The sequence below is a fragment of the Anabrus simplex genome, chromosome 1 (genome assembly GCF_040414725.1).
Source record: "Anabrus simplex isolate iqAnaSimp1 chromosome 1, ASM4041472v1, whole genome shotgun sequence".
Taxonomy (NCBI): Eukaryota; Metazoa; Arthropoda; class Insecta; order Orthoptera; family Tettigoniidae; genus Anabrus; species Anabrus simplex.
In genome coordinates this window covers 383,981,811-384,008,609 of record NC_090265.1, presented here as the reverse complement: position 1 = coordinate 384,008,609, position 26,799 = coordinate 383,981,811, and the positions used below count along the sequence as shown (strand labels likewise).

General features: G+C 42.5%; 1 protein-coding gene across 4 annotated transcripts in view; it reads left to right on the top strand.

Moving 5' to 3' along the window:
- Window positions 1–25,459, top strand: part of LOC136866384 (putative fatty acyl-CoA reductase CG5065) — a 234,392-nt gene extending 208,933 nt beyond the window's left edge. For all 4 annotated transcript variants that reach the window (XM_067143296.2, XM_067143306.2, XM_067143313.2 and 1 more), the window contains 5 exons: window positions 760–869; window positions 8,408–8,600; window positions 8,857–9,096; window positions 17,395–17,652; window positions 24,667–25,459. In XM_067143296.2, coding sequence (XP_066999397.2) covers window positions 760–869; window positions 8,408–8,600; window positions 8,857–9,096; window positions 17,395–17,652; window positions 24,667–24,814 — 949 coding nt within the window. In that variant the 3' untranslated portion in view covers window positions 24,815–25,459. The remainder of the gene's footprint in view (window positions 1–759; window positions 870–8,407; window positions 8,601–8,856; window positions 9,097–17,394; window positions 17,653–24,666) is intronic.
- Window positions 25,460–26,799: the final 1,340 nt, after the last annotated feature.

The window sequence follows — 26,799 nt, the reverse complement described above, 5'->3', positions numbered from 1 at the left end:
CCTTACAGGGGCTGAACCAGGCGACCCGAACATGTCCTTGGACACTCACTGCACTAAAAGGCGTACCATAGATAGACATTCAAAGATACGTGACTATCGATCGTACACTTAAGGTAATGTAATAATAATATGGCCTTAGCTGTCGTGTGCAGGCATTTCAATTCGACGCCATCTAGGCTTCCTGTGCGGAAGTTCCGACGTTCAGTTTTACACTACCAGATGGCGGAATAAATCGGATCTCTTCGGGCAATCTATGGCTGAGTTTTCATTAATTTTGTCCGGTAAACACCAAATGTGTCATGAGAGATCTGTTACATGCGGATATCTTACGACATGGAGTGTTGAATAGACATTTTTCCGCCCTTCAGTAATCCGAATACATCTGCCGGATTTGACCCTGAGATCTTTGGATCCATAGGCCGAAGTCTCTTCAACTGATAATTTTTAAGAGATGCTGAGGTACCCGAATTTTGTCTCACAGGAGTCCTGTATGTCGCAGTTAATCTATCCACATAGGTCGACGTAAGTGAACACTTTCAAATGCTCCGGGACTGAGCAGGGTTTGAAACCACTAACTTGAGCTCAGAAAGCCTGTCAGCAAAATGGTATTTTCTTTTATCAAGTTGCATTTAGCCTCTGAATTAAAAGTATTCTGTAATAACTTAGTTATCTGCATCTTGTGCCACTGTTTTTCGGATTCCTGAAAGATTAAAGGGGAATGCAAATCACCACTGTGATGTTTCGTTTCATGTGTTCCAGGATTGTTGGTCAACGTCCCAATACGTACACATACACCAAGGCGGTGGCAGAGCACGTCCTGGTGTCTCATGGTGGTAACTTGCCCATCGCTATCGTCAGGCCGTCCATAGGTGAGTAAATGTCATCATCATCATCATCATCATCTGTTTACCCTCCAGGTTCGGTTTTTCCCTCGGACTCAGCGAGGGATACCACCTCTACCGCCTCAAGGGCAGTGTGCTGGAGCTTCAGACTCTTGGTCAGGGGATACAACTGGGGAGAATGACCAGTACGTCGCCCAGGCGGCCTCACCTGCTATGCTGAACAGGGGCCTTGCGGGGGATGGGGAAGATTGGAAGGGATAGACAAGGAAGTGGGAAGGAAGTGGCCGTGGCCTTAAGTTAGGTACCATCCCGGCATTTGCCTGGAGGAGAAGTGGGAAACCACGGAAAACCACTTCCACCTCTACTCAGTTGACCTCCCGAGGCTGAGTGGACCCCGTTCCAGCCCTCGTACCACGTTTAAAATTTCGTGGCAGAGCCGGGAATCGAACCCGGACCTCCGGGGGTGGCAGCTAATCACGCTAAACACTACACCACAGAGGCGGACGGTGAGTAAATGTACTTGACTAAATCTGGCTCAGCCAAGTAATATTCACATTATGAGGAAGTTCTGCTACTTAGGATCAGTTATTACCGATGACAACAGATGCACTGTGGAAATAAAAAGAAGAATGTCCCTGTGTAAGAAAGCCTTTGAGGAGAAGAAGCAGCTCTTAATTAATAAATCCTTAGATAATGAACAAAATATACTGTTTATCGAAACATTCATTTGAAGTGTGCTGCTATATATGGCTGTGAAGGATGGACTCTCTTGAAGGAGGACGTGAAATGACTAGAGGCAGTGGAAATAAGGCTATGGAGGAAGATGACAAGAACTAGCTGGATTGAGAAGAAAACTAATGAAGCAGTGCTTAGAGAAATTAACACCCATTTAATAACAACGATAAAAAAGAGAAAAGCGTCAGTTTTTGGTCACATTCTCCTGCATAATGGCTTCATAAAGAACTTGTTCGAAGGCAAGGTGATGGGAAAGAAAGGCAGAGGGAAACCACGGAAGAAGATCATTGAAGAGGTAGTTGAGATGATGGGATGCCAAGGTTATGGAGAGATGAAAAGGATCGCAGAGAGAAGAGATCAATGGTTGCAGCAACAAGGCAAAGCCTTTGGATAATGATGATGAGGAAGGTAGAAGGGAAGAGCATTCTTGCCTAAGCCATGCGATGTAAGGACACTGACGATACACTCTCCTGAGTTGGTTGAGTATAAAGTAGATATTGCGCAGACCTTCTAGAATTATGCAAATAAAATATTCATTTCGTCACCATGACTAGGAATGAAATAGTATTTTTCTTATGTGTCATATAGTGTTAAACAATTAATTTCACCGGCTAATTTTATTTCATCTTTGCAGTGTATATTAAATGGAATATTCTACTTATTTAGATAGTATATCGTCCCGATTACAGATAAACTGAAGGAGTACCACATGAGGTGGTATAGTCACGTAATGAGGAAGGATTATTCCTACGTCATGAAACAAATGGTGATTATTGTTTAAGAGGAAGTACAACTAGGTAACCCTCCTCTATATAATAATCAGAGAGAAAAAATGGAAGGGACAGAGCACTTCGAAAAATGAAGGTATCGGCCAAAGAAAGACAAGGACCACGAAGGGAGTGAAAATTAAAGAAGCCCTCGAATGCTCTAATAGCATCGGGGTCGGAAAAGAACAAGAGTTGACCAAGGGAGGACGGATAGGATAGATGAAAGTGGGCAGCCTGGTACAAGTAAGTGGAAGCAATGCCAGGATTCAGCTAAGGGTCCCGTGGTCACCAACCCACGCTCCCAAGCTGAGAGGCCCTGGAGCCCCTCTTAGTCGCCTTTTAAGACTGGCAGGGAATACCATGGGTGTTATTCTACCGCCCCCACGCATAGAGGGGATCAAACAAGGACTTAACATACCAAATCCACCCAGGGGAAGAGTCAGGCCGACTGCGACATGGTGGACGAGCAGGAAAAAGAAATGAGATCGCCAACTTACCACCAACTGCAACACAAGACGGAGCAAGAACGTGGCGCTGCAGTATGAGGATACCCAACTCCAAATGAATTTGAAGGTGCTCGAATACGTCAGCCTCGTGTCGGTAGCTTTACTGGCACGTAAAAGAACTCCCGCGGGACAAAATTCCGGCACCTCGGCGTCTTCGAAAACCGTAAAAGACGAGTTAGTGGGACGTAAAGCAAGTAACATTATTATTATTATTAAATGAATGGGAGAACGAAGAAGAAGAATCATAGCATATCCTCTTCACGATTGTCCGACTCCTTCGTTGAATGGAGAATGTAGCGGCCTTCGGTTCATACGGCTCCGGGTTCGATTTCCAGTCGATCCGGATACTTTAACTGCGTATGGGTAATTATTCTAGCTCGGGAGCTGATATTTGTGTTCGCATTGATATACATATTCATTTGTCTTTGACGGTTCTCGAAGACTCCGAGGTGCCTGAATTTAGTCTCGCAGGAGTTCTTTTACGTGCCACTAAATCTGTCGACACGAGGCTGACGTATTTAAGCACCTTCAAATACTTCCGGACTGAGTCAGGATCTAACCTGCCAAGTTGGGATCAGAAGGCCAGCGCCTCAACCGTCTGAGCCACTCAGTCCGGCTACATCTAATTTACAACACTACACGTTTTAATACACATCACAGTACCAAACACCAGAGAAGAATGCTATACTTAGTGAATACACCGCTCTACACAGGGTTGGTGTTAGGAAGGACATTCCGCCGTAAAACTGGGGTAATTCACATTAGTGCTGGCTTCAGATAATTTGAGAGAAATACCCGTAAGAAGGAGAGGAAGATACCCATCACGATTACTAAACACAGTGAAGAGATGTATGTATTAAATTAATTAATTTCAGGATTTCTTTTATTTATTTATTTATTTATTTATTTATTTATTTATTTATTTATTTATTTATTTATTTATTTATTTATTTATTTATTATATACCTAGGGCTAATGAACTTATTTGTTCCATGTAATCTGCTCTCAGACAAACAACACAAGACATATTTTATCAAAATTATGATTGTTCTATCCACACAGTGTCCAGATCTTTGGCTGAATGTTCAGCGTTGAGGCCTTCGGTTCAGAGAGCCATCTGCTAGTTTCCCAGCCGGGTTGGATATTTTAGCAGCTTCGGATTAATTCCTCTGTCTTAGAGACTTAGCGATTTGTGTCTGTTTTAATACGCACTTCTTCATCTACACACCACACTACGAACCACTACAGAAAGCACGTAATAGCTGAATACATCCTGGAGCATCTGGTCGTAAAACTTATACAAGTCCACATGTGCGACAAAGATCGCACCAGCGATCCATCCACGGTGTGGGAAATGAGATAGGAGGAGGAGTAGGGGGAGGAGGAGAGGAACTACCTACACATGAATACATTAAGAACAAAAAAGTCGAAAAAATTCCGGCTCGGTTATTGTTAGGAATTATGACATACTCTGTTGGCATTCACTAATAAACTATTCGAAATATTCACCCCCCTACAAGAACACAGGCCTTAGGTCGTAGCCCCATCCAATACTGAATTCATTCCACCATTCCCGTCGTAATACACATCGTCTGACACAATTCCGCCACAGAAAGCTACCGCAAAACAGCCAGAATAAGTAGACGCTTTAAAATACACCATTTATAATTCTAGCAAATAAACATATTGTAGTACAATCCAGGAAACGCAATCGTAAAAGCACCAGAGTTTCGCCCCAGGGCGGCAGTTTATGGTCATACTAGCCTAGGAGGGCGTACATAGCAAGTGGAGATACGTACCTCCCCTAGTACACCGGCCCTGCACTGTGCTTATCAAAGGACAACATGCAATGGTATCCACTGAGCAGATCGCTATGGTACAACTCTGCATTCGTGAGGCGGTGGGTTTAAAACCCCACCGTCGACTGTCCAGAGAATGATTTTCTGTGGTTTCCCATTTTTACCTCCGGGATTATGCCGGGACAGTTCCTAATTATAGGCCACAGCCGATTCTTTCTCCTTTATCATTCACTGCACCTCATATCACTCCACATCTCTTGCCCAGAGAGAGGGCATCACCCTCGTCGTACTCTTTCAGGGTACTTCAGGGTATGGAATGAAAGCAATTATATCACTACCGGTGTGCCAGCCGGCCGGTGTCTTGGAAAGGTGAGGTTTCTAACAGTGAGCCCCAGCGCACTGAGGTGAAACATAGATGCTATTTTATGACTCTGAGTTTCCTGAATGTATTTAGTTACCTCAGTCGACAGGCATCATTTTTGGTCATATTGTAGTACAATACTTGACCGATAACTCAGACCCATGTTGATGTAACTCGTATTTCTTCTTTACTTATGCAGAAACATACCCTAATGTTACTTTGAATGTTGTTACGTCCTGTATATTAATTTACAGTGCGATTGAACCCTTGGCTTAGAATATGTTCCTACATTACGATCTCCTTCCTGTTTGTCGGAACTCTTTCCACTTATCTTTATTTTGACAATAGTACACATTAACAGCAAGCATTTAACAACTCTTGGGCAATATCTCGTCTATGAAGTAGCAGTTCATGATCTTTGAAAAAAAATCCTTTCAAGACGAGGAACCACTGAACTGAAAGTCACACCTCATCTAGATGCAACGGACTGCACTGAGTGTAACAGCGGAGAGAACAAAGAAACCAAACCCCACGGCACAACAGCCCTGTTTGGTCTTGGCCTACTAAGCAATCGCTGTTCAGCCCAAAGGCCTACAAGTTTGACCATAGAATAAAAAAAGATGAAGAGAAAAACACTTCTTCCATAAAATCTTTTGAACGAAACTAGTGGTTCTTTATCGAGGTAACTATTTTGGTACGTGCAATACAGAGTAGGCCTACAAGTAAATAACCTAACATTAGGAAACCTAAAAATTCTGTATTCTCAAAGAAAAAACACGGCGCTAAAGCTCTGATGGGCTTTGGCCTAACAAGCGACCGATGCTCAGCCAGAAGCCCTGCAGAATACGGTGTAACATGTGATCAGCGCGACGAATAATTTCAGCCGTTATTCTTGGCTTTCTAGAGCGGGGCCGCTAAATCATTGCCAGATAGCTCCTCTGTTGTTTTCACGTCGGCTGGGCGGACCTCGAAACAGCCCTCAGTTTCCAGGTAAAAATACCTGACCTGGCCGGGAATAGAACCCTAGGCCTCCGAGTAAGAGGAAGGTTCGCTACTCCTATACTGAGAGTCAACTTAAGACCTTAGCGGTCCCTTTGATGTTAGTCAGACTTCTGGTCGGTGAAAAGGCTTCCGCAGCGCCAAATAGTTCCCTAGTTTGTTACTTGTTCCTGAAGTCAGGAGCTTCCTTCAGTTTGGTTAGATATTCTGGTGAACTGACTTGATGAATTAAAATTTTTGCCCTGTGTAAATATGGAAAATATGTCACAGGTTGTATGTTATTCGGGTTCGTTACCAACTCTTATATTTCATACGTAGATGGCTGTGAATAGTTATTATTCTCAGTGGTGTATGTAGCAAAATAATAATAATTTAATGTGATATTGATATCTTATTGCACTGTGTACTTAGTAAGTTTGTTCGAGTTCATTCCACTGTTGATAAGTTCGCATAATAGGTGGAACGTTGAAGATGGATCCAAGAAAACTGTTGGCAATACTGGGCTACTGGCTGCAACAGCGTGTTCACTGTTCAGTATTCATAATGGCTGCCAGCTGTGAGCAAGCTCTGACGCTTGAGTTCCCTGTGAAATACTTTAAAGCTAACAAAAGTAGAGGAAAATAAAGTAGAATATCCAAACCAAATTGTTTTAAACGTTTACAGTAGCCTACGAGATTAGAATCCACTGTGGACTGGGGAAGACGTGAAAAAGTCCGCGCAGCTGATTCGCGTTTCTGTGTACAGTGTTTACGCCGCTCGCTTGGAATGGAAAATCCAAGTCTCCAGGGAAAGAATGATGTGTCAGCTCAGCACTCGCCGTAAATAAAACAGGAAGGGCCTTAACACGGTATGAGAATAGGATCTTTGGCGTATTCGATGATGATAATAATAATAATAATAATAATAATAATAATGTGTACTTTACTTTATATTCGCAACCGCACTCTACCTACAGAAATGTTGTCATGAGAGGATCATGAGTTCGTTTTTACCTTCCGAATGACGAGACTATAATATTTACAACATTCCTGGAAGCATTGTATTTTGCAATCCCACTCACCGGTGGGTTTTTAAGCTTTTTTAACTATGATAAACTGCCACTGACAGTCGTTGCAAGAGAGCGGAATCGTATACGTATGTTGTAAGTCTCCATGTGCCTCACACAAATCGCATTATGAAACAAAAATAATTCTTGCTTCTCTTGCCTCGGAATTCGTCAGTAATCTGTAGGTTTTATATGGTCAATGAAGGAATAAAGAGGTATGGTACGTAATCAAAGTACAGCTATGTGAAAGGCAGTGATTTCGTTTGATGCTTCACTATTTCAGAATGAAGTACTGTACTTGTCAGATGGACGCACGGCGTTAATGATAAGCTGGTTATGGCGGAGATGGAGAACCGGGACGAGACGGGAAGGGGGAACAGGGGACGTGCTCACATGCGGAAGGATACTTTTCCTAAGCTCTTAACTTGAATTTCAGTATAGATCACGGGACCTGCTATGTATTTCCAGCATGTATATAGCCATGTAAATTATTGTATTTCAGTTCGATATAAGTAAGATAACTCTTTATACTTAGATGACAATATACCCACCTTTTTCCAGAAAAATACGTAGGTCGAGTCATAAGTCATGGAAACGATTTTTTTCTCGTGAACAGGAGACAACACGGAAAATCTAAGATATGCATTTGGAAATGTACGGCATGTACTTGCGTATGATGCCACTAGATGGTGTATGTAAACAACAGCGTGGGTCTAAGCGTTCTCCAAGTTCAGTGTGTGAGTGAGAGCGTCACAAAATGGAAGTCAACAGGCAGGAGCAACGATCGTATATTAAAATAGCAGTTCACCGCGGAAGAAATGCACGCCAATGCCATGCAGAGCTGCGAGAAGCATTAGGTAGACAACGGTTTAATAACAAAGAGAACATGTAACAGCATTTCGGAGAGAGGTATCACACGTTAGTGATACACATGCAGCGAATGGTATTCAGCGCCTGCCCCACCGCTGGCAACGCACAGTGGAAACCTTGGGTGATTATTTCGAAGGTTTGTAACCAGTGGAGACCTGTCTTTTGTATGTAGTCTTGTGTATTTGCTGTCTATACCATAATAAAACTATGTTTACCAATGGTCTGTGTTCTGTCACTTTCCTACGAGAATCTCCTGAAGTCAGAATTTGTCTTCAGGCACTATGCATAAGTACATGCCCTATAGTTCCAAATGCATATCTTAGATTTTCTGTGTTATCTCCTGTTCACGAGAAAAAAATAGTTGCCATGACTTATGACTCGACCCTCGTAAATACAAATAGAGTTATGCAACCAGCCAAAAGTATTCGAGTACTATGATTTAACCATACAGTACAATATATGCGTCTTGTTGTCCTATTCTAGTGACGGCAGCGTGGCGAGAACCCCTGCCTGGTTGGGTGGACAACCTGAATGGGCCTACAGGTATGATCGCAGGCGCTGGGAAAGGCATTCTTCGAACAGTCCTCTGCTATAGAGGGATGAAGGCCGACTTGGTGCCCGTGGACGTAGCCATCAACTTGCTCATTTCCGTAGCGTGGCACACCGCTACCAACAGGTGAGTTTACCACTCTATTTCCTTATCCCTTTGAGGCTTTAAATTAGTTTACAAAGGATGACTCAATGAAATTCAAAGATTTGATTAACCAGTGAAGGAGATTTAACTGTGGAAATTGTGTGTTATGAAACATTTAGACATTGTTCATAACGAGCGCTGGTCATTTCCGAACCTTTCCCGACTTAGAGGTGAGAAGTAACTTAAATTAGTGTTCTGTTTTTCAGTGCATTGAAAGCAAAGTATATTCTCTTTACAGACCTAACAATATCGTCGTGTACAACTGCACGTCCGGAGCGACGAATCCTGTGCGATGGGGCGACATAGAAGAGTTTGGATCCCAGTACATCCTGGAACACCCATTCAATGATGTCTTGTGGTATCCTGGAGGTAGTTTCAAGAGCAGTCGCCTAATGAACAGCGTCTGTGTGGTTGCCTTCCACACAATTCCTGCCTACGTAATAGATCTGGCCTCACGTCTTGTTGGAAAGAAACCGATGTGAGTACTTAACAGTGTATATCGTAAGTCACAGTGTAGTTCACTAACTCAGTAATCAATATCGAGCAGTTATTTATTTTATTTATTTCCAATGGGTCACCTCCAGCTTGGGCCCTGTGTAGTTAGTAATGAACCAAACAAATAGACTTAAAATAAGCAAACAAACATGCTGTGATAAGTAAAGAAGACCCTCCATGCAGCGACCACTGCTCGGTGTGGGCGGGAGTATTGTGCTCTCCGCGCGGTGTTCACTGCATTTTGGAGTCTGGAGGTTACCAGGTAATCGGCGTTTGTCAGTAATCGCGAGGCTACTCACGATCCTGAAAGGATGAACAAAGTAAAATAAAATAAGATGATAGGAATAATATCTCCCACCAGTAGTGATAACCGCTGGCGCGAGGAGATTCACAATAATAATTATCGGGAATCGCGAGGCTACTCACGATCCTGAAAGGATGAACAAAGTAAAATAAAATAAAATAAAATAAAATAAAATAAAATAAAATAAAATGATAGGAATAATATCTCCAGCCAGTAGTGATAACCGCTGGCGCCAGGTAATTCATGATAATAATTATCGGGAATCGCGAGGCTACTCACGATCCTGAAAGGATGAACAAAATAAAATAAGCAGCACAACATTATGCAAACTAATGCCTGGTGCTTGCATACAGGGTGGTCGGAAACAACGTGAACCGGATATATAAGCGCTATAGGGTGGGTCATATTGATCGATAATTTGAAAAAAGTAATTCGATATCTCGCGCCGTTGTCACTTCATCAGCTGCTGAAGTTAGCCAATGAGATCACTTCGCGGGCGAATTCAAATTGATTTTGCTTGGCGGGATTGATACACCTCCACGTGCCTCAAGACCGGCTTGAGAGCACCAGTAGAAGAAAAGAACTTCGCCAGGGCAGGGATCTGAACACGGACCTCCGAGCAAGTAGTGCTTACCCTACGGTGACATACGAGAAAGGCTGAAACCCATGGTGTGTTTGTTTTTGATGTTGATTTCTCGGCACGACTCTCAAGTCGATCTTAGCCCACATGCAGATTTAGCAACATGGCCTCGCAAAACCCAATTGAATTCACCCGCAAAGTGATCTGTTTGGCTTATTTCAGCAGCTGATAAAATGACAACGATTCGAGATATCGAATTACTTTTTTCAAACGATGTATCGTATGACAAACTCTCTAACGCTCATACACCTGGTTGACCATTTCCTGGGTGATGAGGCGGTCAATCCCATTCTTCAAAAGCTGGTGGGCTTTCGACGGAACTGCATCTGTACCCAGTGACACACATCGCCGTCCGATGGAGACCGATGTCCACAAATTCCCTTTCTTAGCTCCCCAAAGATGTGAAAATCGCATGAGGGAATTCGAGCTGAAAAAAAAAAAGAAAAAAAAAACAAACATTCGTGGACATCGGTTTGCATCGGATGGCAACGTCTGTGACTGGGTACAGATGTGATTCCGTCAGCATTGATTGATTGACCATCTCATTACCCAGTAGGATAAATGTCTTGCTTTTGAGGTACGATATTTTCTGCTATAACTTTTGGCAGGTGACCATTTTCATCGCCCCTTATACATAAATAAGCAGAATATATTACTTGCCAATAAAACATTTCCGCCTTCACATTGTTTAATAAGACATTCTGTTGTAGTATCAGTATTATCTTTGATGAAGAGTTCTCAGCAGGGGCGATTGGGAATTAGAAATGAGGGGGCAAACAAATTGATAGACAAGATAAAGTGCCCGGGTTTATTAAAAATGAAAGAAAATAAAGGAATGAATTAGCTGTACAAATTACTTTTTAATCATTCCCGTAATTCCTAGTTTCAGGTGTCTAAAATGGAATGAAAATATAATGTTCTCTCCACAAAGTGGGGGGGGGGGGTGACTGCCCCCCTCCCCTCGTCATTCCTAATCGCCGCCACTATTCACAGTATAATTCAATTACAAGTTTCTCTATGAAATTACCTTGACCCACATGTGTCCATTTACTTTTTCGTTTTGTGTCATATATATTAATTATAGATTTGTGTATTGTTAATATCTTAATTCAATTAGAAGAAAAGGAAGAATTTCAACTATTACTCAGCTTTGAGCACATAGGCCATGACAAATAACGAACTGTGGATAACAGAGGAAGCTTGACAGTATCTGGCATGCTGTTGGTATAGTTCTTATTATACTTAAATCTGTATGATTATTATGATTTTAGTGAAGGTAATCATCTTGCGTTTCACTCTGCATTGAATAAGTTGACGAAATCGACTATAGACAAAATAATTTATTTACGACATATAAGCGAAGTTTAAAATACAAATTACGTCCTCTGTGGGCTCATTTCCATACATCTGACGGAGTTACGTATCGAGAAACTTAATGTTGGAAATTATTTTTCTTGTATCGTAATAGGAAGAAATGGTATATGATATTTTCTAATTCAGTGACTTCATGGATCTACAGAGTGAGAAACGAGGAAGTCGTGCAGAGAGCAGAGACACTTGGATGGAGCAAATTTTAAAACATGAGGAACTGTTACACACGATACTGGAAGGCACTGTGGAATGAAACAATGCTAGAGACAGACCCCGGAGAGAGTACATGAACCGGATTATACTCGTAGAAGACTTAGGCTGCTGGACATTCATAGAGCTGAAAAGAACTGACTAGAAATCGCACAAAATATAAAACTGCTGTCAGTCATTCATAGGAATTTAAAGTAAAGAGAGACGAGACCCATAATATTGCGAAGGGTGAAATTTCTCGGTATAGAAGAAAATACTCTAAAATAGTAAAGACAATGATTACAATCCAAAAATAGTTCTCAGGTGCGGATTAAGGGAAATTGGAACGTTAATAATCGAAAATTGACCATTAAAAATGTTCATCTCGGTTAATCATTTTTAACTTCGTTATTAAATTTGTTTAAAAACTCGTATAAATATGATTTATATGTTTACCTTATATTACAAATTTTATATTTTCAAAGCCAAACTAATTCTCACGAATGTGTACATAAAACTTCCTTCTTTGAGATGATTTCTTTATTATAACAAATATGGCTGCCTGTGGTTTGTAATACAATGTTTTGTTCTGCGAGTATTTTTAGTGAATAACATCGATTTTATTTCTAGAATGTGACAGTGTGAATGCTTGTAGGCATAAAAGAACTTAACGACTGAACTGGAAATATTCTGAGATGCATCAAAGGAATTAAAAGAAGACACTGGATAAAGTCATAGCATAAACTCTGTCACTCTCTGAATTAAATACATATGTAGTACCTTTTCCCCCATAAAAACTGCTTAAAATAAAATAAAAAGACAATGTTATTCAAACAATGAAGGTTACTTCGTTCTAGGTCAGTGAACGCATAATGTTCACAATGTATATCACAAAATTAATTCTGACTGAAGAATTATCAGAGAAAGAGAGGCACATGAAGTTAAGCAATTTTAGCCAGTTAGTTTATTTCAACTCCCCTTATACGCATATTACTTGAAATTACTGTATAAAATTAGTTTCTTCTGTCTGTAATTATTTTGATGTTCTTGAAAGTACTACATTACTCAGATTATTCCATCCATTACTATAATTTCCATGATTTGAAATAGGTCTGTTTAAATTGTTTCTTCTATCTCCAGCTGCAATATTCCATCGTACGCACTTGATGAATTAAACAGAAACTCCTGGAACGAAATAAGACATCTTCTAATGTATAATTCCGTCATAGTTACCTATTATTTTCTACCTTCCTATTTTTTGATTCGGTTTATGATTTATTCTACTCGTAATATTAATATTGTAACGTTCTTAGAGCTGTAGTTCAGCCAGTACTAGTGATCGAGTGGTTGGTGAGCTTCTTGAACCCAAGACCGTAATTTCGATCCCGGCCACGGTCGACGGAAATTTGAGGTTGTGAAATCCATAGGTTGCAATGTCTTTCAAGTCGAACGACCCTGGTGCATAAATTAGGTGTCCACCCATAACAGTTCTACCTCTCAGCATTCTAATACAGCCTTTGTTTTCGCTTGCCTTGTTTACCCAGATAAGATTACTGTCCTATATACACAACGGCATATGTTTTGGAGTTTTGATCTTGTATTACATCAGTGTAGTTAACTCATGTCTTGTATTGTCGTCTTTAGGAGAGGCCATTTGCAACATGGAAAGCCACTAAACCTTGGAGATACAGAAATATAACAAGCAGGTGGCTCTCTCCCTAGTCTTGAAGCTTTCATTTCACCTCCAGATAATGCTGCCCTGGACATTAGGATGACCACAAAGAATATGGCTTGGGTAGTAGTGTTGTATTACAATGTAATAAATATAATGTTATTTGCTTTACGTCCTACTTTAATGGTTTTCGGAGACGCCGAGGTGCCGGAATTTAGTCCCGCAGTGCCAGTAAATCTACCGACACGAGGCTGGCGTATTTGAGCACCTTGAAATACGACCGGACTGAGCCAGGATTGAACCTGTCAAGTTGGGGTCAGAAGGCCAGCGCCTCAACCCTCTGAGCCACTCAGCTCCGCAGGGATTGCTATGTTGTGATGTCCTCAAGTCTTTGAATCCAGATACCAACCCACGATTTCCTTCATTTTTTTAAAAGTGTTCTTTTGTTACTAACGTAAAAGGAGCATAAAATTCAAGGCTACAGCCAATATTTAAGATAATAGGTCATTGAAATGAACCTTTTGAATACTGCTGATTAGAAAATGAAGCAAGAAGTTTATTTTTACTTCAGAACTGCTGGAGGGCAAGTGGTTATTTGTCAGTGGAATTATAATATCGTTAGTGTAGCATTTAACACTGTGTTGGTCTACCCATTGTAGATTGTTTCTAGATATTCTAGAAAAGGAGAGAGAATAATTCAAATTTCTCAATCTAAAAGTAGTTTCGTGTAAAATAGGCACATAAGGGAGGTCGATCGTGCAGACCAAAATACATCTCTGTATCGAGTAGCCTTTCGTAGTAAAAAGTGCCCTTCCCAATTTCATTGACATTGTATGGCAGAATGCATGAATGGCTTCCTCACAAACAAAGCAGTGAGAGGCTCAATCACCTGGCATTCAGGTGACGTGTTGTTACTGCACTCTTAGAAACAAATCAGTGGACAACTAAAAGAGGGACCAAGTAAATCGTCACGAATGGAATACATTGATTCTAGATACGACAGTCTAGACCATTTGATCATCTCACAAGAATCTCAGACAAGATGCCAATATTGCCACTAGAAGACAACGCGGGGCAGAAAATGCGACACTGATTTGTATGTCAAGTGTTTTGTGGCATATCACTAAAAGAAATAAATGCAATGCTCCGTGACATTTCTTATTTACGTGAATATGTGATTTTTATGGCAAGTGACTTGATACTCTAACAGTTTGTCAGTAAAATATAATTTCATATTGTATTGATGAACATTCTACACTGACTTAGCAAATGTCATGGGACAGTCACCTAATAGCGTGTGGGGCCTCCTCTGGCCCTGCGAACTGCAGTGAGACGCCGTGGAAGTGAGTCGACAAGTCCCTGGTAGTCCTCTGGACGCAGCTGACACCAAATCGTTTGCAGAGCGGCCGCCAATGCTGGTCTGTTTGTAGGTGCAGGATCCGTGGCACGGAGCCTGCGTTCCAGGACATCCCAGATATGCTCGAGAGGGTTCATATCGGGGCTCCTGGGTGGCCATGGCAGTCGTTGGACCTCCGCTGCATGTTCCTGGAACCATTCCCGGGTGACGTGGGAGCGATGTGGGCGCTGGAAGGACAAAAATAGGTGGAGATGGTCTCCAAGCAGCTCAACATACCGCGTGCCATTCAAAATCTCTTCCAGAACAACTAGGGGGCCCATTCCATACCGGGAAAATGCACCCCAGACCATAACAGAGACACCAGCGCCCTGGACCAAACCTTCGAGGCAGGCGGGATCTATCGCTTCATGTGGTCTGCGCCATACACGGTGCCTCCCATCGGTATGGTGCAGTTGAAATCGTGATTCGTCCGACCATATCATGTTACGCCATTGTTCCAGTGTCTATCCCTGGCGACTGGCGACAAATGCGCGTCGTTGTGCCCGATGACGTTGGGTTAACAGTAGCACCCGTGTGCGGCGCCGGCTCCCATACCCCATAGAACCCATGTTCCTACGGATTGTCCACTGGGAGACGTATCTAGTACGGCCTGTGTTGAATTGAGCCGTATTTTGTTGCACGGTTGCCCGTCTGTCACTATTGACAATCCGTCTCAGATATCACCGGTCACGGTCATCGAGGGTGGCTGGACGGCCGGTCGTTCGTCTGTTGTGGACGGTGACACCCACATTCAACTATTCACGATACACCCTGGACACGATTGATCGTGTGAAGCCGAATTCCCACACCACTTCCGAAATCGCACTTCCCATCCGTCGGGCACCGACCACCATACCCCGTTCGAACGGTGTCAGCTCACGACGACATGCCATGTTACACCTGTCATATGCAGAGCCACTGCTCACCCACTGCTATACAACTGCCGCTGGCACAGGGGGCGTGTGGTGCGCAGACAACACACCTGCACATCAGTGCTCCGCTATCCCATGACATTTGCTCAGTCAGTGTATAGCTTAAATGGGAAATAATGGATATTCTACACATCTTAGCATTCCACATAGTTTTTTTTTTCAAAAATAATCTCCCCTAAATCTTACTGTCCTATATATAGGACACACACATTTCCTTTTACAAAATAATGTTTGAATGACCGAACGCCTGTTAGAATCGTGTCTAGTTGACTCCATTGAATACATTTTCGAGAAAAAAGTATAATCCACGAAAGAAAAGTTTGAGGCTTAAAATAATAGTCCCTATTCAAATGTAATCAAGTTTGAGATAAAGGATGTTGCAGCCGGAGATGGAGGATATCAAACCAAGTATTTTTATTTTTACGTCGCGTGGACACAGATAGATCTTATGATGACGATGGGATAGGAAAGGGCTAGGAGGAGGAATGAACCGACCGTGGCCTTGATTAAGGTATAGCACCGGCATTTGCCTGATGTGAAAATGAGAAACCATGGTAAGCCATCTTCAGTGCTGCTGACAGCGGGGTTCATACCCACTATCTCCCGAATGCAAGCTGACAGCTAAGTGACTCAAACCGCGCAGCCAGACGCTTGGTTCAGTAGCACATTAATTACGGTGGTGTGATGTGATAATAAACACAGGAAAGTTGAAATTGACACGGTAGTTTGATAGGTGGCGTCATATGTAAAGATCGGTGATTGGCTGATATATTATTATTATTATTATTATTATTATTATTATTATTATTATTATTATTATTATTATTATTATTATTATTATTATTGATGCTGAATTTCATTATAGAATGGACATTGTGAAGCCTCCGTGGCTCAGGCGGCAGCGCGCCGGCCTCTCACCACTGGATACCGTAGTTCTAATCCCGGTCACTCCATGTGAGATTTGTGCTGGACAAAGCGGAGGCAGGACAGGTTTTTCTCCGGGTACTCCGGTTTTCCCTCTCATCTTTCATTCCAGCAACACTCTCCAAAATCTTTTCATTTCATTAATCATTCATTTATCATTGCCCCAGAAGAGAGCGACAGGTTTCGGCAGCCGGCACATTTTCCTATCCTCACCGCTAGATGGGGCTTCATTCATTCCATTCCTGACCCGGTCAAATGACTGGAAACAGGCTGTGGATTCATTTCATTTCAATGGACATTGTGCCATCGTTTAGAACTACAGTAGGGGAAAAACATCAGTCACATTCAATTCGTAATATTATAGCAAATGGTCAGGAGTCTGGTTTAAAAGTTCGTGAGGAAGTTTACTATACTGCTAAACGAGGCAATTGATAAAAGAAAAGGTTTTAATGTCGTGCTTCACATGTACAGTAGTGAATTCGGGGAACGTGATTTGTGAACCCACAATTCCTTACCTCAAAGAAAAGTACAGCACCAGCAGAAATATCGAAGTTAGTGGGCCGATGATAGTGCCTGGGTGACATTTTCAATATTCTAGCTAAATACTTTCAAAATGAAAAAAAAAAATCCTTAATGTAATATATGACGTTATTTAAATGTTCGGTATCTCTGATTAGGAATCAATGGTACCTTTAATGGCGAATGTAAAGTAACATATAAACCATTTTAAAAGTTAAAATATAGTTAACACTACTTTGTTAAATGCTGCCATTTTGTAGCCTCTGATAAGAGGAGGTTAAATAAATATTTCATTCCTCTTATTAATATACTGTCATTTTAATTGTTTTTGCAGTATGGTGAGAATACAAGACAAACTCCAGAGAGCCTTGCACTGTCTCGAGTACTTCACAACGCATGAATGGAACTTCAGTAACAACAATGTCCACCTCCTAATGGCACAGATGCATCCGCGAGACCAGGAGATTTTCAACTTCGATATTAAGAATCTAGATTGGAGGAAATACTTCGAGACTTACGTTCTTGGCACACGGAAATACATCCTGAAAGAAGATCCTAGCTCCTTTCCAGAAGCAAGGAAACAGCTTCGCAAGTAAGTGATCCTTTAATTGAATAAAATAATATTGCCTAGACCTCCAAATTAGTGTCACCGAAAATTGCTTCAAATATGTCGACTGATGTATACATACTTTGGTGTGTTGATTTAAAATGTAACCATCCACTTGCGGATGCAAAGCAGCAGCGCGGCATACAAAAGGTGTTGGAGGTGAATATTGTTGTTTAGGTCGGCGGTTGCAAACTAGGGTTCGGCCTAAACCACGGCTGGTCCGTCGTCCGACAGCTCTGCACTCCGAACGACCAACCGAGCACAAGAGCGATGGCCACGGCTACGCCTCTGCATTTGGGGGACGGAGAGGGGCTGGTCCCCGCTGTCGGCTGTCCTGAGAATGGTTGCCCGTGTTTTTCCATTCTCCTGCACTAAGCGAATGCCGGGACAGTTCCTAGAATAGGTCATGGCCACCAAGCCCCTCACCTCCAACACAAATTTCCTGGCCTGAGAGATGGCATCACCTTCTAGGAGGCCCGCCTTCCCCTTCAGGGGAGGAATGAAAACACTGAGTACGTTATTTTAAGAGGATGTACAACTGGGAAACCATCCTCGGTTAACACTAATCAGAGGGAAAATTGGAAGAGAACCGACACTTCGAAAAGTGATAAGGTATCAGCAAAAGAAATGCAAGGGGTCACGGAGGGCGTGAAAATGAAAGACTCCGTAGGCCTCGCAAACCTAATACCGAGCCAGACACAGGTAAGTGGAAGCAATGACAAACACAGCTACGGGAACCATGGTCACCAACCCACCCTCAAGAGTTCAGAGACCCTGGTCCCCACTTTCAGTCACCTTTTTACGACAAGCTGGGGCTACCGAGGATGTATTCTAATGCACCCACCTACAGGGGGAGAAACATGCATTCTCACAACTCATTAATTGTTGGTAAAATAGAAATAGAAGGGTTCCCAATAATTTGGGAATCAAATTTAGTCTCTCAGATTACATCATTGAGTGGAAGTTAGAATACATGGCAGGAAATTAAATCCCAACACCAAGAAGAACTTATGCTGGATAAATGAAATTCAGTAGGCGTGTCTGCAAATCTGAATGACGCCTATTCAAATTTGCGCGCTAGTCGACGAAGAGTGGTGTTAGTAGCTCCACTACGACCTCACAAACAACTTTGTTTTAAATGCGCACTGTACACTTCGTGGGCGTTAGTCATCCTCCGCTATTGACGTTGTAAGATCGATTTGAGTTAAACATGCTTTTAAGGAGACGAAGAAGGCGGTACCAGCAGTTTACTGAGTTTGAACAAGGCCGCTTAACAAGGCTACGAGAAGGTGGATGTTCTTTCCGTGATATTGCAGAAAAACTTGGCAGAGACGTATCCATAATGCGTCGGTGTTGGCAACAACGGCCACGGGAAGACAGTGTCTCAAGAAGACCGGATTCCGGCCGCACGCGGGCCACTACGGAAAAGGAAGACTGCCGTATTCGCCTCGTGGCTGTGGTGGATCGTACTGCGTCTGCAGCAACCATTAGAGCTTCAGTTGGCACCAGAATGACACAGCGGACTGTACGAAATCGATTACTTAAGGGACAGCTTAGAGCCAGACGTTCTGTACCGTTTATGCTACTAACTCCGAATCGCTGCCATCTGCAACTTCAGTGGTGTCAAGCTAAAGCTTATTGGAGGGCGGAGTGGATAACTGTTGTTCTCACAATGAGAGCCGTTTCTGCCTTGGTGCCAGTTATGGACGTGGTTTGGTAAGGAGTCCAGGCGAGCGCTTGGAACCAAACTGTCTGTGGGGTCGACACACTGGCCCTACACCAGTCAATCAATCAATCAATCAATCAATCAATCAATCAATCAATCAATACTGATCTGTATTTAGGGCAGTCGCCCAGGTGACAGATTCCTTATCTGTTGTTTTCCTAACCTTTTCTTAAATTATTTCAATGACATTGAACATTTATTGAACATCTCCCTTGGTAAGTTTTTTCATTCCCTAACTCCCCTTCCTATAAATGAATATTTTCCCCAATTTGTCCTCTTGTATTCCAACTTTATCTTCATATTGTAATCTTTCCTACTTTTAAAGACGCCACTCAAACTTATTCGTCTACTAATGTCATTCTACGCCATTTCTCCGCTGACAGCTCGGAACATACCACTGAGTCGAGCAGCTCGTCTCCTTTCGCCCAATTCTTCCCAGCCCAAACTTTGCAACATTTTTGTAACGCTACTCTTTTGTCGGAAATCACCCAGAACAAATCGAGCTGCTTTTCTTTGGATTTTTTCCAGGAATTATGGTCCGGAGAGCGTTTTACTTAAAAAACAGGGGCCCTCTCGTTGTTATCCCAAGAACCTTGACAGCGGATTTGTACGTCAAACTGATGACTGAACCGGTTGTGCTGCCATTCATTCGCAGTACTCAAAGAGGTGCTCTCCAAAAGGATAACGCTCGTCCTCATCGCTACTGTCATCCAACATAATCTACAGAGTGTAGGCCAGTTGCCTTGGCCTCTGAGATCACCAAACCTTTCGCCCATAGAGCACGTATGGGACGACAAATCTAGTGTCATCCAATACCAGTATTTTCCGTCGCTGATTTGATCGACCAAGTGCAACAGGCGTGGAACTCCGTCCCAAAAATGATATACTGCACCTGTATGGCACAATTCATTCAAAATCGTGGCGACTACAGCGATTATGTACCAGAATGCCACATGTCTTCTTGCGCATGCTTGAACCTGTGACCTGGACACTTTAATCAAATAAATATGTTACCTACAAAACTGCGTAGCCTAAATTGCATTACTCCCAACTAATGACTTCTCGGTGTTGGGATTTCATTTTCCACCAGTGTATACTTAATACTCTGCAAAACAAAACAAAAAGTCACGGCACACCAGTAGCGGCGCGTTCTATATGTTCAGTGGTTCAGTGAACCCCTTAGAAATAGATAAGTCCAGGTAAAATGGTTTATCAGAGCCTATTCCTTAAATTTGCTCTGTATATCAGCGCGCGTAGCGGTATTTTTGACATCAACACTTGGTTGCTCTCCGGAACCAGCGAATAGGTTCAATTTCAGGACTGAAGGCGCGGAGCCGTGAGACATAAGGAGGGTGCGCAAGGCGAGGGGTTATGAGAAGCAGGGAAAACATAGCCCAGGAATCGCTGGCAACTGGACCAGCGATAGACACGAGTTACATCGAGCAGTTCCGAAATTAGCCGAAGCATTGTCAGAGCGCGAGGTTAAAATTTGCCGTACGTGGTAGGTTTTGAAGGGATTTTAATTTGGCAATTTTGCCATTCTGATGTACACTGACTGACAGAGCAAATGCAACACCAAGAAGGAGTGGTTCGAAAGGGATGAAAGTTGGGGAAAAAACAGAGACGGCAGGGACGAATAATTGATGTTTATTTCAAACCGATATGCAGGTTACATAATGCGCACGGCATCGACTCAGTAGAATGTAGGACCACCGCGAGCGGCGATGCACGCAGAAACACGTCGAGGTACAGAGTCAATAAGAGTGCGGATGGTGTCCTGAGGGATGGTTCTCCATTCTCTGTCAACCATTTGCCACAGTTGGTCGTCCGTACGAGGCTGGGGCAGAGTTTGCAAACGGCGTCCAATGAGATCCCACACGTGTTCGATTGGTGAGAGATCCGGAGAGTACGCTGGCCACGGAAGCATCTGTACACCTCGTAGAGCCTGTTGGGAGATGCGAGCAGTGTGTGGGCGGGCATTATCCTGCTGAAACAGAGCATTGGGCAGCCCCTGAAGGTACGGGAGTGCCACCGGCCGTAGCACATGCTGCACGTAGCGGTGGGCATTTAACGTGCCTTGAATACGCACTAGAGGTGACGTGGAATCATACGTAATAGCGCCCCAAACCATGATGCCGCGTTGTCTAGCGGTAGGGCGCTCCACAGTTACTGCCGGATTTGACCTTTCTCCACGCCGACGCCACACTCGTCTGCGGTGACTATCACTGACAGAACAGAAGCGTGACTCATCGGAGACCACGACGTTCCGCCATTCCCTCATCCAAGTCGCTCTAGGCCGGCACCATGCCAGGCGTGCACGTCTATGCTGTGGAGTCAATGGTAGTCTTCTGAGCGGACGCCGGGAGTGCAGGCCTCCTTCAACCAATCGACGGGAAATTGTTCTGGTCGATATTGGAACAGCCAGGGTGTCTTGCACATGCTGAAGAATGGCGGTTGACGTGGCGTGCGGGGCTGCCACCGCTTGGCGGCGGATGCGCCGATCCTCGCGTGCTGACGTCACTCGGGCTGCGCCTGGACCCCTCGCACGTGCCACATGTCCCTGCGCCAACCATCTTCGCCACAGGCGCTGCACCGTGGACACATCCCTATGGGTATCGGCTGCGATTTGACGAAGCGACCAACCTGCCCTTCTCAGCCCGATCACCATACCCCTCGTAAAGTCGTCTGTCTGCTGGAAATGCCTCCGTTGACGGCGGCCTTGCATTTTTAGCTATACAGGTGTCCTATGGCACACGACAACACGTTCTACAATGACTGTCGGCTGAGAAATCACGGTACGAAGTGGGCCATTCGCCAACGCCGTGTCCCATTTATCGTTCGCTACGTGCGCAGCACAGCGGCGCATTTCATATCATGAGCATACCTCAGTGACGTCAGTCTACCCTGCAGTTGGCATAAAGTTCTGACCACTCCTTCTTGGTGTTGCATTTGCTCTGTCAGTCAGTGTAATTAACCGCAAGATTATGTAATTAAATAAAACTTTTCATTAGTAATACGTGTTTTATGAAAATTAAACAGCAAAATACGTCAAATCACAATAATAACAGTAGTCTGCCTAACACGTTCTTGAAGAAGTTATTCCTACCTAAGCAACGTCTTTAAAATGAAGGGAAATTGGATCAGCTTAAAGTAATTGCACCTCCTATTCTCTGTCTTTCATTCGTCATTGTTTTGGTAACTTCTTCGAGCTGTAGTCGTGTCTCTGCAAAGCAAAGTCGCGTTTCTAATCAAGCAATGTCACTATTTTACATCTATGTAAACATCAAGTAACAATAATGATCTGAACACGTTATGTTCCACAGCAGTGAACCCCCAGACGTTTTATCCACGCGCCGCCACTGCGGCACACGCAAATTCTCCAATACTAATTCTATTAATATATTGACTTCGAGCCAGATCCGTGAATAACGAACTCTGTCTCGTACTAAAAAAGTTTTAAATGGGTGAGTATAACTGCAATTTTGCTTCGATAATATTTCAGAGTTTCTGTAGACATTAAAGTTGAATTACCTGGTTTACGAAAAACACAATACCTTTTATTTTATTTGTTGTTACTGATTTGTCACTCTAACACATGGAAGATACTGGGCAATACAAGGATGGGAAGTAGCGGCTGTGGTGTTTTAAGGAACGGCATTTACCTGGTGTCAAAATGAAAAATCACGAAATACCATCTTCAGGGCTGCCGACAGTGGAGCTTGAACCCACAATTTCCCGAGTGCAAGCTCACAGCTGTGCGCCCCTAACCGGACGTCCAACTCTTTCGTAAAAATAGTCTCATGGTTCTGATCATGACATCAACTGCAATATAACACCGCATACCTTTCTTCCATCCCTGTTTTTTTTTTTTTTTTTTTTATGGTATCGTGTGAAACTAAGTGAACACAATTTTTCTCAACTCAGTGAGGTGAAGAAAAATCTGATTGTGGCATCTTTACTAGAACACATTGAGAAAATATAACATCAAACCTCCTAATTTTCAGATTCGTTTTCTTGTTTTAAAAACATATTGCAAATGTACTCAAATTGAACATGATTATATCTATTAGAACTAAGATTTTTAAAATAACGAATAAGAAAAAACGACAAACCGCAATTACACTATACAATAATCCCTTACCTGTTAACTTATATCGGAGGTGCATATGGTCCTACAAAAAAAAAATTAGTACCAGGTTAATTTCTCGGGGTAAAAGCGGCCAGACGTAGAGCTAACCACTTTACCCCCATCAAGTGCCGAGGTTTCGGATAGTGGAAGTCTTTACCTTCCACACCTCCAGGGCCATTCATGGCCAGTACGGAGATGACTTTGCTTTTGTGTTAACTGATATAAACGTAACTATAATTCAAGTATGTCCTTTTCTCTCTAACGAAAACTTATAGGCCTACCGTCGTACTTTATTCCTTAACTGGGTAGCTATTGCATAAGTTCAAGGGTCTACTATTATATCGGCTGTAAATAATAACACAAAGATGTTGAAACGATGTTGTCTCATTGAAGATACAACGTATGTGACTTTTCAACCTTTAAAAACCTGAGAAGGATTATTATTATTATTATTATTATTATTATTATTATTATTATTATTATTATTATTATTATTATTATTGGAGCCTCCATGGCTCAAGTGGCAGAGCGCCGGTGTCTCACCGCTGGGTTCCGTGGTTCAAATCCCGGTCACTCCATGTGAGTTTTGTGCTGGACAATGCGGAGGCGGGACAGGTTTATCTCTGGGTACACCGTTTTTCCCTGTTATCTTTCATTCCAGTAACACTCTCCAAAATCATTTCATTTCATCTGTCAGTCATTAATCATTGCCCCAGAGGAGTGTGACAGGCTTCGGCAGCCGGCACAATTTCTATCCTCACCGCTAGATGGAGGCTTCATCCATTCCATTCCTGACTCGGTCGAGTGACTGGAATCAGGCTGTTGATTTTTTTTATTATTATTAATTGATGCACGCTTTTACTATTTCAGATTCGTTTTGAGATTCTAGGCTCCTTGGCCTCAAAGTGTCGACGCCGTCCATTGCCCGTTTTTGGATACATAGAAGACATTTTCATCTTCAGAAATTAGACGAACAGTGGAATCTACTTCCTGGACACGATTTCCTATTACTGCAATACTATCCCGGCTACTTTCATAGAAACTTCCTCCATTCAATATAACTATTATGTAAACGGTATTATAATAATGTTATACCAATGCAATTAACTATTTTCTCTTTTTTTTTTTTTTTTTTTTCTTTCAGAATGTTCTGGGTGCATCATGCAACTCAACTCCTCGTGGTGGTTCTTCTGTTTCGCCTGCTGCTGCTGCGCTCCGATACGGCTCGCCAAATGTGTTATGCTCTTGTAGGAATGGCAGTACGACTAACTCAGTACCTTTGGCCTGCATAGCAACTTTCTTCCTCATGTACTGTTTCTGATCAGGGTAAAGCATTTTACCTAGTATCACAGTATATAAAGACTTGGCGCCTTATAGGTCGTTATTGGGCTCTTCATTTACCCCCTCAGTTCTACGAGGCAATACTCCCGCACTTATATAAGAGTGTGATCATTAATTAATATCATTCATGGTAAAGGAAAAGAGTTTCGATTGTTGCACACATCATATCTACAAAACGTGTAGACTATGCATCGAATCATTGCTATAATGTGTTGTGCTAAAGGACTGACAACGAAGTGATATGTAGAGGATCTGGTGAAAAACATTGTTACAGTTCGAGGAGATAGAGTGTTGGAGTGTTTGAGGGAACAGTTTTGTAATCGCTGACTATATCTGTGATTCAGATACTTGATGTATCAAGACGTATACCAACTCTATGTATGATGACTTTGTATGTATTAATATAGGTTTCTACAATGAATAAAGATGACATTTCACGTATGGACAAGTTTCAAGGCACAGTCAATCTTTTAAGTTTTTTTCACGTATCTAAAGTTAATGATTTCCCCAGGATTTCTTGATAATTTCACATTTTGTGCTACACATTTAGTTGGACGAAAAGTGAAGAATAAACATACATTAATTTTGAAATTTTACTTTGTGTTTTTACATAAGTTTACTTTCTTGTATGCTGCATAATTCCCCTCCTTTGTCGTTCTGTTTCTTTCCCACCTCTCCAGCCTCAAGGGCAGTGTCCTAGTGTTGCCTACTGAGTGTATGATTCGAAGCAGTGTATCGATTTTATTCAACTGTCCGAGGGAATCGAATAGCAGCAAGGGCGAGCTCACGGTACACTATTCAGCTGACTCGCAACAGTGCTGAGTAGCGCAATCACGGATCAGTGACACACACACACGGTTCATTACCGAAACACTGGACATTGGCGGGCAGCCGAACTTAACGCTGCGAGCAAGGCATACAAAGTATTACAAAGCCACCCATGACTCACTGAAAGAATCGTACGCTAAACCGGACTCTCGCTCTCTTCTTACAGGAAGGTTTAAAATAATAGATTTATTTGCAGGATTGGAAAGGTAGTTAAAACATAATTCCAAAGTAGCCAGTAAGTAGGTAGGCTATTAGGTTATTCTATTTAGTAATTTAATGAATCTTAGTATAATAACTACTTAACATTCGTTATTTAATTCAACTCAGCTCTCTCTCTAGCTTAGGTACCTTATGATTATGAGCCGTGCTCACGACCACTCAAAATTATATGTTTTTTTATTGGGAAGAACCACTCAGTCTTCTCACAATTCGCATCATTGCACAAGACTTCAATCATCGAATCACGAGATCACCGGTGTACATGGACTGTGAATAAGTGAAACGGCTGACGCGATAACCTGATCAAAAATATGATGAATCAGAAAATGGTGAATACAGTGAAATTTCCAAGTTCTACGAATTAATTTAAGAAAAGACTAGGCACACAACTGATAGGGAATCTGCCACCTGTGCTACAGCCCTAAATGCAGATCATTGTGATTGTGTGTACAGATACTTTTTTCATCTAAGTCTACATACTTATTTAATGGAGTTTTCACTGTGGGGGAAAGGCTTTGTAACATCAAAACTTGATGTGAAAATATGGTTGCAGGAGAAACCTGAATCTGAAAGCTGTATGACGCACTAGCTACTGAGTGTATGATTCGAAGCAGTGTATCAGTTCATTCAACTGTCCGAGTGAATCGAATCGCGGCAACGGCGAGCTCTTACGGCACATGATTCAGCTGACTCGCAGCTGATGACGTCAGCAGCGAACAATGAATGTTGTTGCTGCTGCTTGTCAGAACACAGTACACAGATATAATGGGAATGGTGACTCAGATGTGCCGTGAATCGGATCGCTGTAACGATTCAGTGACTTCATTGGAATCAAATGAAGCGATTCAGTAAAATGACTCGAATATCCCATCACTAGCGTCCTGGAGTG